This window comes from Fukomys damarensis, unplaced genomic scaffold (genome assembly GCF_012274545.1).
Source record: "Fukomys damarensis isolate Sample0158 unplaced genomic scaffold, DMR_v1.0_HiC HiC_scaffold_11, whole genome shotgun sequence".
Classification (NCBI taxonomy): domain Eukaryota; kingdom Metazoa; phylum Chordata; class Mammalia; order Rodentia; family Bathyergidae; genus Fukomys; species Fukomys damarensis.
In genome coordinates this window covers 36,651,483-36,665,762 of record NW_022900923.1, presented here as the reverse complement: position 1 = coordinate 36,665,762, position 14,280 = coordinate 36,651,483, and the positions used below count along the sequence as shown (strand labels likewise).

Below are 14,280 nucleotides of genomic sequence, written 5' to 3'. Positions count from 1 at the left end.
ATACATATATAGATTTATATATATGTATATATAAGTGTGTGTGTGTGTGTGTGTGTGTGTGTGTGTATGCCTAAATTTATAAGTGTGCTTTAACATCCTTGGCTGAACATAAATTTTTTTGTACTTTTTGATTACTCAAACGTATCCTCTCAGTGTGTAATGTTACCTGCCATTTGTAGTTCATGCATTCTACCAAGTTCATTTTTTGCTTCAATATTCAGGTAATTAAAATTCAGCTACCAAGTATTTCAGTAAGTTTAGACAATTATAGTGCTGTAGTTTCTAAATACAACCGAAGTGCTGTTCTTACAGGTGATATTTTTGACAATGCTTTTAAAGCTTTTGCGAACTAAGTTCAGATGAAAATCAAATTTTTGTTGTTTGTTTAAAGGCCTAAGAATTCGCCTGTTCAATTTTTCTCTCAAATTATTAAGCTGCTTATTATACATAATCCGAGTACTACTAGAAAGCCCTTCACAAGGAAATGAATGGTAAGGTATCTTTTGTCTAAGATTCAACAGTATTTTCAAGAATTATTTTGAATTTATTACATTTTAAGGCCTGGTGTATAAGACTCATTTTTTTTCAGTGATGTTAGGTGTTTGTCTCAAGGTGATCTAGTTTTCATAAACATAATATTTGTAGGTTCTTTGTAAATATTTATTTTACTGTTTGTTTTTAATTATAATCCTGGACTCTGATTCATGAAAATGCCATTGCTTGTCCAAGTTCTGTAAATAATTGTTTAAAATGGGTCAGTCTCTTTCAAGACCAGAACGCCTTTTTGTTCTAGATTTACACGCACTTCCCAAAGTTTTATCTTATTATATGCCAGATATTGTAGATATTTTATAGATTTTACAGATATTTCAGTTATACTGCAGTAGATATTCTTGAATTAAAAAACTTCAGCATATATTGAGATGAATAACTTGTCTCAAGTTTCAATTTTAACAAAGCAATTCTTTGTCTTTTGAATGAAACGACCCTGACTTATCATTTTAAATTTTTTCATTCATACTTCTGTTGCTTTTATTGAATTTTATACCTATATATTTATAGACTTCCTTTTAATATCCGTCCTTTGCTCCAAACAGTAAGTTATATTCTGGGTGTGTAATGACATGGATAATGTTTTACCCCATCTCTATCCTGGACCCCTGTCCAACCTATGACATGTATAATGTTATTCCAAGCATTTGGATGATGAAATTTGATGATTAACTTCTTTACAACCCTTTTAATGTGTAAATTTCCCCTAAAATAATTACAAACTAAAAGGATGAAAATAAAATGGAAAAGTGAGTTCATCATATGCTATAAATATGAAGTGAATAGCTTTTTTATATAATAAAAAGAGTTTTGTGTTTATTCAAAGATTTGGAGAAAAGAAAGTAATAAGTAAAATTTTGTTCTGTAAAGATGTGTTTGATAATTATAATTTAATGCAACATAATTATACTTTACCATATTTTATTGAGTACTTAGCATATACCAACCATATTACTGTGAGTGAAGACAGAGCACTTTGTAAGAACAGTCAGTACATCATGGGAACTCTGAGTCCACGAAAAGCTTGCTTATTTTGGAGGTATCCTTGCTTCTTGGGATTCAATTAGTTGCTTTATGCATGTTATTTCCTTCAGTATACATTTAGATTATTTTGTCATATTAAGTATGAAGAAGGAAAGGTTTTCTCTTCTCCAGTCCATTTGGAGACCTTCAGAACTAATCTTGTTATGCCTTTTATCTCTGTTTTTAATTCAATAGTCACAGATTCCTTCCCCCAAATTCCTGCTGACATATTCACCTTCTCCACTTGGATGTCTAAAATGTCTTCCAGATTCGCCGTGTTTCCGTCGGCTCCTGGGTTCTTTGACATCTCGATGAATGACAATCCATCTTTCTTTCCGGGTCTTGTTCTCATAGCCTTTCCCATGTCTGCTGGTCACAGTCCGTTCTAAGTTTCTTGGGCTACATGTGTTGGAGTCAGTTTTAACTTCTTTTTTTTGTCTGGAGTTCATGCAAACACCTGAAAGAATTCTGTCATTTCTACCTTCAAGATAAAATCAGAGTAGAGTCAGTTCTCAGTACCCCTTCCCTTCCTGATGCACGCTATCTCCCGTCACCTGGATGATTGTCAGAACCTCTCACTTGGTCCTGCTAATTCTGCCTGTGCTTCCTTTAAGTTTATTAACGTGGGAGTTCACTCTCGATGCACATCTGCTTCCGAAGTCAAAGTGCTTACCCTGGCCTGTAAGAATTTCTGTCCTCTCTTCTCTTCCTGCTACTCACCCTGACCCATTCTCCACTGGTACATGGTCTTCCTCTCGGGATCATGTCAGGTGTGGGGGCTTTGCACAAGCTTGTCCCTCTGTCTGCCTTTCTCACACATCAAATCACATAAGACATCCTTTCTCAGATCTTCACTCAAAATCACATTAGGCATTCTATAGCCAGTTGTAATCTCAGAAGACCTCTTTGATTGTCTTTAATTTTTTTCTTTTTACTGCAGTACCTTTATCTCTCACACATATATCATGTATTTTATCTGGTTAGCTTTCTGTGTTTCCCGTGAATAACAGATTGGACATAATGGAATGGATCATTGAATTCTCACAGCCTAGCATACGAAGACAATAGTTATTTGCTGTATGGATGAGTGAACAAATGCTCAAGTGAAGTTCCTTATTAATGTAGTCTTTTCTTACCTCATTCTCTAGCCTTCTACTTCAGCCTTGCTGATCTAATTAAAGCCACATATGCTTATTTTGCTCTCCCTTGTCTCTGGGCTTATTCTTGGACACAAGTTTTCCATCCGTGCCCTTCGTGGCACCTCTTGTGTTGACTTCAGCACTGCTGGACCTTCTTGATATCAGTTTGTTGGGTAACACTTAATCTGAAACTCTTAGCGGCATCACACCCTGAAGGCCAGTTCTGACTCTGGGTTAGGAGTACTGTATGAGTGTTGTCTGAATATCCACGCATACGTCTCTTATAACATCTAGACTACACATTGTATTTGCCTCTGTGGCTCTCACACTTAGCATGGGACTTGATGGGTCAACAAATGCTAAAGTAATGGAATTATACCCACTAATTAAGGAGTCATTCTTATACAGTGAAGATGATTGAAGACCATGGCTTAGAGACACCAGCGTATGTTACATTTTTCTATTTGGTATTAAAAATGGAGCACATAATAAATTATTGTATAAATATTCCAGGATTTTTCTAAGTTAAAGATACACTACAGGACTGGGGATTTAGTGCAGTGGTTCCGCCGCCTGCCTTGAAAGCTCAAGGTTCGAAGTTTGATCCCTGGTAACAAAAAATAAAAAGAAAAAAGATAGACTAGAGAGACCCACAGATGTACTAGAGAGACTCATAGATCATAAAATTCTGCAAAAATTTTTTCAAAAGAAAAAGTGCACATGTGAGTGATAGAATAGTATTCTATTATTTGAAAACATTAAGAGGAATAAAGTTACCTACAGTTAATGTCCATGTAATATTATCAGGAATATTCAGACATAATTACAGAGGATATACATTTGAAAAATCAGATTACTGTAATTAAAAAACATAACAAACTAACTTATGGCTCCATTTTGAATGCAATGTTCTGTTTAGTTCCCATTATCCATGCAGTTCTGGTTAATGAAAAACAGAAGTGGCCTTTATGGGCACAGGCTCTATTTTAAAATAATGAGTCTAATTCTGCAAAGAGATTTATTTAATTAGAGCTTCTGACATGATAAAGCTGCAGATAATTTGTGCAGCTTTGCCATATTTTTATGTTCCTCCTAAGAATAAAAACCTATTGGAAAAAAGTTGTGGTAAGGATTAGCTGAATAATATGAAATGATTTTACTATTGATGTCTGACAACGTTTAAATGGCAAACTTTGTTCACAACGTGTAGTAAGGATTTAAAGATTTTAGCCATTATTGTGTTACACCATACTGAGAGACGTCAAGATTGACTCCTGTCTTGCTGATGCGTGCAGTTCTTTACTCTGTGTCAAAACTCATGCACTCATTTCCACTTTAAAAATTATTAAGGTGATTATTTTTTGGCGCATTCTATTCATAGAGTCAAAAATAGGAAGCCCCTGAATGTTCTTTTATTTTATAGTATTTAGACTTGTATCTAAGATCAAGATCTAGTATAGTAACTGGTGTGTTCAGATAATATTAAGCTTTTTAAAGATATCCTTGCTTTAGGATAAGAGTATTTGAAAAATAAATTGAGTTTTGACAACATTTATAAAATACTTTGTGAACTATAGGCAAGAATGTCATAATGTAGAATTTTTCTTCTCTCATCTATATTGGGCACTGTACAGATTCAGGTAGCATCAAGGCCTCTCCATTCAGTCTTAAAATTTAGGGTTTTTGTTGTTGTTTACCAAAGAATTTCATTCTGGTGTTCCTGGTCATCGTGGACCGTTGTCCTTACAATCACACACAAATACACAACACACACACACACACACACTTTCTATAACATGTCTGCAGACCACTTGCATTTTGTCCTAAGGCCTGGGTCTTTTGTATCCAGCTTTCAGAGAGTGGAAAGCACGAAGAATATACATTTACTTTAAATATTCTTAGCAAATGAATGATACCTGTGACTTTTACTAGAATTTCATTACTCAGGTAGCAAATCCAAACCAGTGCATCCACACGCTTTGACACTGTGAAATGAAGTCTGGTCGCAGAGCATTTTCTGTTCTCAGCTCTGCGCCAGGGAGAGGAAGGATGAATGTTGACAATTAGTGAAAGCCCCTCCACTACCATCGTGTAAGCCTAGTGCAAGCCGAAGGCTCTGTCTTCGTATCCGTTTCCTTCAGCAGTCCCTGTTTAGAGCTCTCCTCATTTTGTACTCACTTGTCCACACTGGGGTTGTGTTTTCAGTTTTTGGAAGGGATTGAGTTACTAAAAATCTTCCTAATACATTTGCTGGATTCTTTGATCTTTCATTGTCCCGATGAGCCTTTTTGGACACATCCTAAATGTATTTTGCTCATCTTGAAATGTGGGTCTAGTACTATACTGAATGCTCAAGTTCCTGTTGTTTGTTATGATTAGGAGAAAGACTTCTATATATTACAAAACTTATTTTCATGATAAGATAGTCCAGAAAGCCGTGATAACATCTTGTAAAGGCTAGTTCAAATTTTAATTATCTGTGGTATCTCTGTAGAATATTAAAATAATATTCTAGACATTTTAAAGATGAGTACACGAACTACAATCCAAAACCCACTTATTTCTAATCACAGGGGCAAAATAGCAGTTGAACCTCAATACTGAGGTTTTAGTTTGGAAAACACAATTCATACATTAACATCTTTTATCTTAAAAGAAAAACAAATAACATGTGTGCCATGGATTCACCACCACTCTTCTCTACCAACAAAAATGTCTCCAGTTCGATATAATTAGATCTTCATAAGTTGATATTATTACTAATTCCCTTTCAAACTACTCAAAAATCAAGTTATTGCAGTAGTTTCTAATTTTCCAGGTACTGATATCTACTTACTTAAAAGATTTTATAGCACATATATTTTTCATCTACAGAAAAACTGAATATATATTTTTCTTCATTCTGAGATATAAGAAAATCCCTTGGAAGGACAGCCATGGGTTTTGTCTTGACTGGCACCATCATTTATACTGACCACTCTATAAACTACTATATGTTTGTACTCGGCAAGACACTGTGTTGATAACAGTGGGTAAAGGCATATGATTTGCTGTCATAGCATTTGTAGTTTGGGAGAAGACTGTCATTAAATAAATGGTTTCCAATAAACATAGTCTCAGCTGAGATGAGCAGCAAGACAGCTGCAGCAGATGACGTGTCCTAAAAGATGAGTTGAACACAACGAAGAAGTGGAAAACTCAGAAAAGTTTGAGCTGAGAAACAGAGGATTCAGCTGAGAATTGTAGAACAAGGGAAGAGCTGGTAAAAAGGAATAGTCGTAGAAAGGATCACGGTATACGTGAATAAGGGTAAGAATGCCAGGTCAAACAGTTTGTTTTTTTGCCTCCCCAAAATGTTCACCGCTAATGCACAATGGAGTGATGCGATCTAAAATGAATTTTGGAAAAAAAACTGTCATTGTACATCAGAGAAAAAACAAAACAAGGCTGAAATGAGGGGCAGGGCTCTCATTTGTAGGTTTTGTGAAATGTCAAGTTGAAAATAGGGGAGCTTAGAGGAAGGTGGTTTTAGTGATAAGAAGTGGATATTTCTTGGGAAGAATTGAAAAAATTTGTATCAAGCATTTATAGATGGATGAGAGGATAGGATCTAAGGTGTTGCTTGAGGTTTTCGGTAACCAGACACCGTGGATTTCGTGTCATTGAGATATGAAAAAGTGAAGGAGAATCAGTTTTGGAGAGAAAGGGTACAGGTTTTGCTTGAAGAAAATAAAGATGTTACTTAAATGGACAGATGTGACATTCTGAAATTCCAGAATGTTAGTCTAATATACTAAAATGTGTCTTTGAATAGTCTTGCAAAGTTTTATCATTCTTTTTAAAACAAAACAATTGGAAGTTTTTTGTTCTTTGTTATTAACATATTATGAAAAAAATTACTTAAGCACCTGAAAATGCACTTGATTCTTCATGAGACTCTATATTTGATAACTATAATTAGTGGGTGGCTTTTATGTTTGGGAATTTTATTTTCTTTTATGGGGAAAGAAATGTGACGGTTTTCACCTTTTGCATGAGTAGTGAATATTGACTGCTAATGACTCCCATTTGAATCAAATACAGTTACAATTGGTGGGATATTAAAATTGTTAGTTTTCTTTATTTACATTTTGAATTGGTACTTTTAAAAAAACCTTTAAAACATTAGAATCTATAGCAGTTTATTAGGAGACTTTTCAGTGGCAAAAGCATTTGATATTTTTCCACACTACCATATCATTTTTAACTAATTGCCCATTTTACTTTTATTAATTAACAGTGACAAAAATTAAAAAGGGTTTTCAAGTTAGAAATGAATGTTAGTAAAAAGAAAGCTGAAAAATAAAGCTTTTTGTTTATATATTTTTTGTGTTGTCATTATTTTAATACTTAAGTTGAATGTTAAAGGTGAATTAATTTTTCACACCTTTATAAAACTAACAGTTTCTCATTCTTTTTACAGGTCTCACATCTTCTGGGTGAACAGAAGCCTACCTTTATGGGGCTTACAGGTTATGTATGATTTTGTTTGATCCCTATATTTCTGTGATGATTCATATTTCACAGAAATAATATTGGCGAGAAAAGAGCTGATACTCAAAATGAGATTTCTTTACTTAATCTTCATGTATATTTTATGCTAACATTTTTATTTGTTTCTTCACATTTTCCCAAGCCCTGCATTTTACTTTGTGAAAATTTTCTGGTCATCAGGATTCTACTGCAGACGGTGTTCAAGAATGTGAAATCAACTAGTGTTTTAAGGCTCCATATTTCCAAGCCACCTTACATATTCCAGTGTATTATGCCTTTAAAATTATTCAATAGCTCACAACCATGTTTACGTTTTACCTTATATCCCCATTCGAGCATAACAGGACTCAAAAAAATGTTGTTAAATGAGCAAATGACTTACACCATCAGTTGTCAGTTTATTTGCTAGGATAAGAGGAAACTATTTCCATAGTTGATATCCTATGAGATACCTGTGGAAATAAAATAAAAATGTGTTCTGTCATGAAAGGAATCTTTAGGAAAAGAGTGAGAATATATAACAGAGACAACACATCTGAATGATACTGTGAAGGGGTTCCCTAGAGTTCTCTTTACTTCTTTGTTACTTTTTTCTATTGCATTTCATCCCCAGTGAACTTGTAATAATGTACCCTCTCCTTCTGTTTACCACTTGTAAGTCCTCTTTATTTTATTTTTTAAAGTAAAAATTAACTGAAAAGATCTTTGGAGGAATATGAACTATCTTGACAACACTTTTAGATCAGATATTTGCCTTTTGATGTTATGATGATTATACTGTCTGCACATTTTATTTGTGAAAGTGCAGTATTTTAAGTATGCATTGTGATCATAGCTATGAAATCAAGTTTTGCTATGTCTGGGTAGTTCATATTTTGTCGAAGTCATGTTTCATGTTGAAATATACTTACTGATGTTGCAATGTGGTATTAATATACAAACTTTCAAATATTTAAGATTTCGTGGAAAGTGTCTTTTCACCTCTGAGCTATATTCATCAATAAATTACTATTTTATTATTACTCATGTGCTATTATTCTGATATACACCTTGATCTATTCACATTGCTTTTATTTAATAATACTATTTTAAAATAATAATCATTTCCAAAAAGTACTTTGAATGACATGCTACAAATGTTCGGGGTTAATCTCGCGATATGTACCTCTAGCAAACAGCACAGATGATTATGATTTAGAGGATATGTGGAGAAAAGCAATGAAATTTATGTTTCCTATCAAAATACTAATGCCTAACTACTGAATACACATCTGAAAATAATTTACCTAAACTGGTAAATGCAGATCCATTTTTATTTTTAATAATTACTTAAATTCAGTTTTGTTTTCCTCATTGAGTTTATTGGTACATTTTAGGTGTACAGTACAGTTACCTTCATCATTGGGATCTTGTACCTTTACATGACAGGTCTTGTTTCTCATTTTTTCCCTCATCCCTGCCCTCCCTTCACCCCCTCTTCCCTTCCCTATTTACAAATACTTTATTTCCATTTTTTTATTTTATGATATTTTCCTTTTCCCTTATTATAATTCAGTTTTTATTCCAGTAAGAGATAAAATTTAAAATCTGTGGGATCTGTTTTTTCTCACTGAGATTGCCTTAAACCAATGGTAGTGAAAATATGGCATGCATATTATTTGTTTTTCTTTTAAGAGAAAAGATATTAATGTATGAGTTATTTTTTCTAAACTAACCCTTAATATTCAATTTTAATAGTAGTGTTACCACTGTGAGGAGAAATACATGAGTTTTGAGTTGCAGTTTGAGTACTTGTCTCTAAAAGGCTCATCATCGCTGCCCTAAACCTTAAAAAAATCTGTAGAAAATATTTATTTGAATTCAAAAGTGCATCGTTTTTCCTATGGAAGCCTGAAGTTTATCCATCTTTGTGGCAGAGTTGTGCTCCATCGTTCATGGATATCACATTTTCTAATGTTTTGTGAAATGAATGAGACACACAAGCTTTAAAATCCTATGGTTTCTCTTATGTAAGAAACAAAATACAAGATAGGTCTTTTAGCAAATGAGAAGGGGACTAAGAGATGGAAGGTGAGAAGGGAAGGGGTGCTGACATAAGAAGAAGTAAGGCGTCCGTATCCGTGTACCAGCTCCTCACAGGGACTGCACTGATGATGTACCACAGCGTATGTTAGGTCAAGACATTCATTTGAGCCACATTCTATTTATGCTTCCCTATTGATTCTATCGATTTAATGGGAATTAGCATATTTAACAAGGAATAATTTCTGTATTTTGAAAAACTTCTGTTTGCAATATTTTTATGGTAGTTGCACAAAAGAATTGATGATTTGGTGATAGAGTTCCCTCAAGTAAAATGTGAAAGCCTCCTTAAGTACTGATTTGTAATACTTTCTTTATTAAGAATGTTCTTATTTTATTTTATTTTATTTTGAGTTGGATGGTAGGATTGCATATACTCAATTTGAAACTTGTTTTCTTTGTTTTCCATATTTTCTCAAGGGAAATGGTCTTTTGGGATTGGTGTTTCTGGGTAATGGCATTTCTTTTTGCAAGAACAATTATGTGTGATTGTGTGTGCTATGAACGTACTCACAAAGGAATCTGTTCTTTACGTATCACTCAAACTCCAGCCTGTTTAATTTACTCCCACCTTTAAATCGGGGATAATGATAAAAAGGACTTGTCAAGGATTCTAGAAATTATAATGACTAATCTGCAGCATAAAGGGCAGCCATCAGTGACCTACAGCCTGTCACATTGTTACAGATGCTTATGTGTTCATACTGTCTGTGTCATGTGTATGTGTCTCAGAAAATGACAGTTGTGTGTATGTTCATGTCAAATTGACAGTGTAAACCGTAACTTTTGATTTATTGTATTTTCTCATTAAGTATCACTTTGCATTTTAGGTCTCAGTGGCATTGATCAGCCTATTTGAAACTCTGCTACTTGGTTATCTCAGTTATAAAGTAAGTTATTTTAATTAACAATTTTCTACTGTGAACCTCACTGCTAGCAATTACCAACTGTTCTGTTCTTTATAATTCATGCTTGGAGCTACAGCAAACTCTTCTTAAACCACCTTAATTATTTTGAGCCTCTCCAGTATGTGATTAAAAGCTATGGTAATATAGTAAGTTTTCCTTGATGACTTAAAAGTACCTCACTGGTCCCTGTGAGTTTTCTTGTCCAGTACATGCGTGCTCAGAGTGAGACGAGCCAGTGAAGTAGTCTAGCTTTTTATTGTTCTCAATCTCTTTTCCCAACCTTCACAAAAAATATTGAGAAAGCAAAACTATTCCTATTAGGAATTATTTTAATAAGATAACTTAATTGCTGACAAAGTTTCATTTGGCTCACACAATTTAACAAACATTTATTGAGCTTCTTTTGGTGAGCGCTTCTGTTGATTGAGATCTTCCCTTCGTATGGCTCTTTCTCAGTGAGTGTATAATCAAGAAAGGGGGAAATCTGTATAGATAACTATAAGGCTGAATGTGAGCAGTGCTTTCTGTGAGGTGTAAATTCGGTGCTGTGTGGGTTTATAGAGAGCGGTCATATCAGAGGATGCAGAGGAAATACTTGACTGACAAGCAGAGGCCTTGCATTATAAGGATGTTAATAAGGCAAGAGAAAAATGCCTTGACAGTCAGGGTTGATAGAAAGAGTAAAGAGATAGAGGAATGCACAGGTTCATATGAAGTGGAGAAACAGTAAATACGACAGCTCGCCTATTCTATGGAATTCTTGTATGGCAATATATAATGGGAAATTGAACATAAAATGAGTATGAGAGTTTTTCAGCAGAAAACCAGTTTTAGGAATATTAGTTTGGAACTTCTGCACATTACAGGTACGAAACATCACAGCGATGACCATGTGCTCAGATATGGCACCCTACGTTACAGAGTTTTTGACTAGGTGAAATGAGTTGCTAGATGTGATGAAAGATTATGAAGGTAAAGAGATAAAGAAATCAACTTACTGAGATACATCAGGGAAAGGAAATTCAAATGCCATTTTGAAAAGTTTTAGGAGCCTGAATGATTGGTAATGTGGTAATACAACTTAAGAGAGAAGAATATAAAGAAACAAATGAGGACGAAGTCCAGATTGGCAAAATGATAGAATTGATTTTGGAGATGATGAATTTGAGTTACTGGTGAATAATAGGAGACCTGTGACGTGTAAAAAAATTGAGAAGGTGATTCAGGAACTGTGAAGGAGTGATTTATTAGTATTTGGCAGTCACTCTCACAGAGATGTTAGCGAAATCATGAGAATTTTTTGCATAGGGCAATCACCACGGTAGAAACTAAGGCTCATAGTGATGTGGATGCTTTGTAGGAGGAACCTAGCAATCAGGGAAGTCACAGAACTAGACAAAGGAGTTAGAAAGCATTACTTTCACTGTTTTTTCATCAATATCAACAAGTGTATTTAAAATTATGCCTTTGAGAATCATTTGTCTAACATATCAATTACTTTTGTACTTTCTAAAACATAGTATTTGAGCATCCATTTTTCATTACTAAATTTATAGCGAAATGTTTTGACAAAGTCAGTATTTTTGCCTTAATATTTTTTTTTGTTTAATTCTCATTTTTTTCATGTACAGAAAGTAACACCAGTTTCAGTGAATTGAAGGTTGGTGCCTAAGTGTAGACGGAAAAGACTGAGACTGTTATGAGATTGCTGAAATATTTATGAAATATTTATGTGTTAGAAATGTCACAGGAAGAAATTACGCAGAAATTATGTGAGCTCTAGTGATGTACAAAGAGTGAAAGAAGCCATTGAGTTTAGAAATTAAGAGGCGATTTGTTTTCCATCTACATGAGACCGGTTTCAATGAGAAAGAACTGAGAATACAAACTGTCATGTGGAGAATGCTGGGCCACTGGGCCAAGGGCTTGTGAGAAGCAGAAGAATGAAGCAGGGGTGGTTTTCCGATGATGGAAGCCATCTGCATTGGTGCGGAAGATGTAAAGTTCATGAAAAGTAAGAATAAGCTGGAATAAAAATCCGAAATTGAAGAATTAGCTTTGGAAAGCCTTTATTCTCTTTGAGAGTACAGAAGATCATAAAAGATAAAGGAATATTTTTAAACTAGTGTAGGAAAATGAAAGATAAAAGATCTTAGTAATCATATAGATCTAATATTAACCACACATACTAAAATTAGTTTTAAAGTACTGGTTATTTTATAAGGTGTATAGACTTTAGAATCTTCTAATGTTTCATTAGATATCTCTTTGTTATAATTATGTAATAATTGACAAACCTTGATTTTAGCTGCCTAACAAAACAGAACAAAATAAAACAACAAAAACCAACTAAATTAAAATCTCAGATATTTTTCTTTTAGATTCTTTACTATGCAGTACGTGGTGAATGTTGAATATAATGTACACAAAGTAATATATTTTAAAAATATCATCAGACTTTTTTTGTGTGTGTGTGGTAGTGGGGATCAAACTCAGGACCTTCCACTTACAAGACAAGCATGGTGCCATTGAGCTAAATCCCCAGCCCAGACATGTGGATTTTTATGGGAGGATTATCAGTCCTCTGACTGCCTAGGAAGAATGGCCAGGACTAAAGAAAGAAAGACAATAAAGACTTGCATAATTCAGAGTACGTGGCTGGCCGGGAGGTCAGTGCCTCAGAGTGGGCAAAGAGAAAAACTCTCCAAACCAGCCATGGCTTACAGGGTGCACACAATAATCGGAGGGAACATCAGGTGACACAGGGTTGGCGGTAACCCTATGTGGATGAAGATCTTATGCTGATGAGGATCTTAAGTCATGAGGATTTATGTCGATGAAGGTGTAAGGAGAGCATTCTTATGACAATAGATGGGAAAGAAGTTGTCCCTCCCCTGGTGAAACCTTTCTCTTTTTTGATTACTAATCGGTTCTTGAAGAACCAGGATGTCTTCAGCTCAGGTACACTTGCCCTTGAGCTTCACAGGAAACATGACATCGATCCTTAGATAACTATAGTCATATTTTAATTATGAAATGATTTTTTTCCCTAACATATATGTAGAATGGCTTTCTATAGGGTTTTGAGTAAATGAGTTATGTCTCCTTGCTAGTAGACTATTTGTAGAAACATAATATTGCCAAAATATTAATCTTCATTTGTGAATGCTTTGCTCCACGTTTTACAAGCAATATGAGACTAACTTTGATGTTTTGCTAATAGAACTCTTTGTGTTAATTTAAAAAGTCATTTATAAAACATACACAAATTCAAGGTAATTTTCTAGTGCAACTATAATCTGATGAAATTTATAATTATTTACTTCCTATTATTTATAAAATGAAAACAATATTACAGAATCTTAGCATGCAGGGCCGCATGATATAAAATGTTTCTGTTCTGACCCTCATGATGTGCTTCATGTTGGAGAGGTAAATGATAAAGTTCATTGAATTCCAAAGGAAACAGAAATGACCAAAAGGAGTTTGTGACAGCAGGACTAATTGCTGTTAATTATCTTCTTCTTTCATAAACATAATAATAAATTCTTGACTTATTTTGACTTCTTTCATGAATTATTGGATAACTTTTTATAATGTATGAATTAAGTAACTGGTAAGTATTTAGGGCCTATAAATAAGACACATTTGGATAGCAGAATCTAAAATGTACAGTTCTTTAGCTTTTTGAGAAAAATAATACAAAGGCTTGCAAAAGTGGATATCACATTGCATTTAACATTTTATGTTTCTTATATTCTTCTTTACCGAGAGTTCTGAAATACCAGCTTTAATGGCACTTTGATACACTTCCTTAAATTTTGCATATATACATATAATGTTTATTTTTAATATTTTAACATCCCTTAGTATAATATTATGCATGCATTTTAAATTTTTGAAATTAGACCTTCTAAAATCAGTGTGACAATTCTGAAACCATTCAAACTCTCAAGGATACCCAGAATGAAATTTGCCGAAACTTAAAGTCCATCTAAAGTTTGCAGATAAAGAATCCAAATCTGTGGCATCAACCAGTTTCA

General features: G+C 34.0%; 1 protein-coding gene across 1 annotated transcript in view; it reads left to right on the top strand.

Moving 5' to 3' along the window:
- The window catches only part of Kcnt2 (potassium sodium-activated channel subfamily T member 2), a 253,856-nt gene that overhangs the window by 13,829 nt on the left and 225,747 nt on the right, over positions 1 to 14,280 (top strand). Inside the window, exons 3-5 of the mRNA XM_033762145.1 lie at positions 392 to 491; positions 7,177 to 7,225; positions 10,160 to 10,219. Of these exons, the coding sequence (XP_033618036.1) occupies positions 392 to 491; positions 7,177 to 7,225; positions 10,160 to 10,219 (209 nt within the window). The remainder of the gene's footprint in view (positions 1 to 391; positions 492 to 7,176; positions 7,226 to 10,159; positions 10,220 to 14,280) is intronic.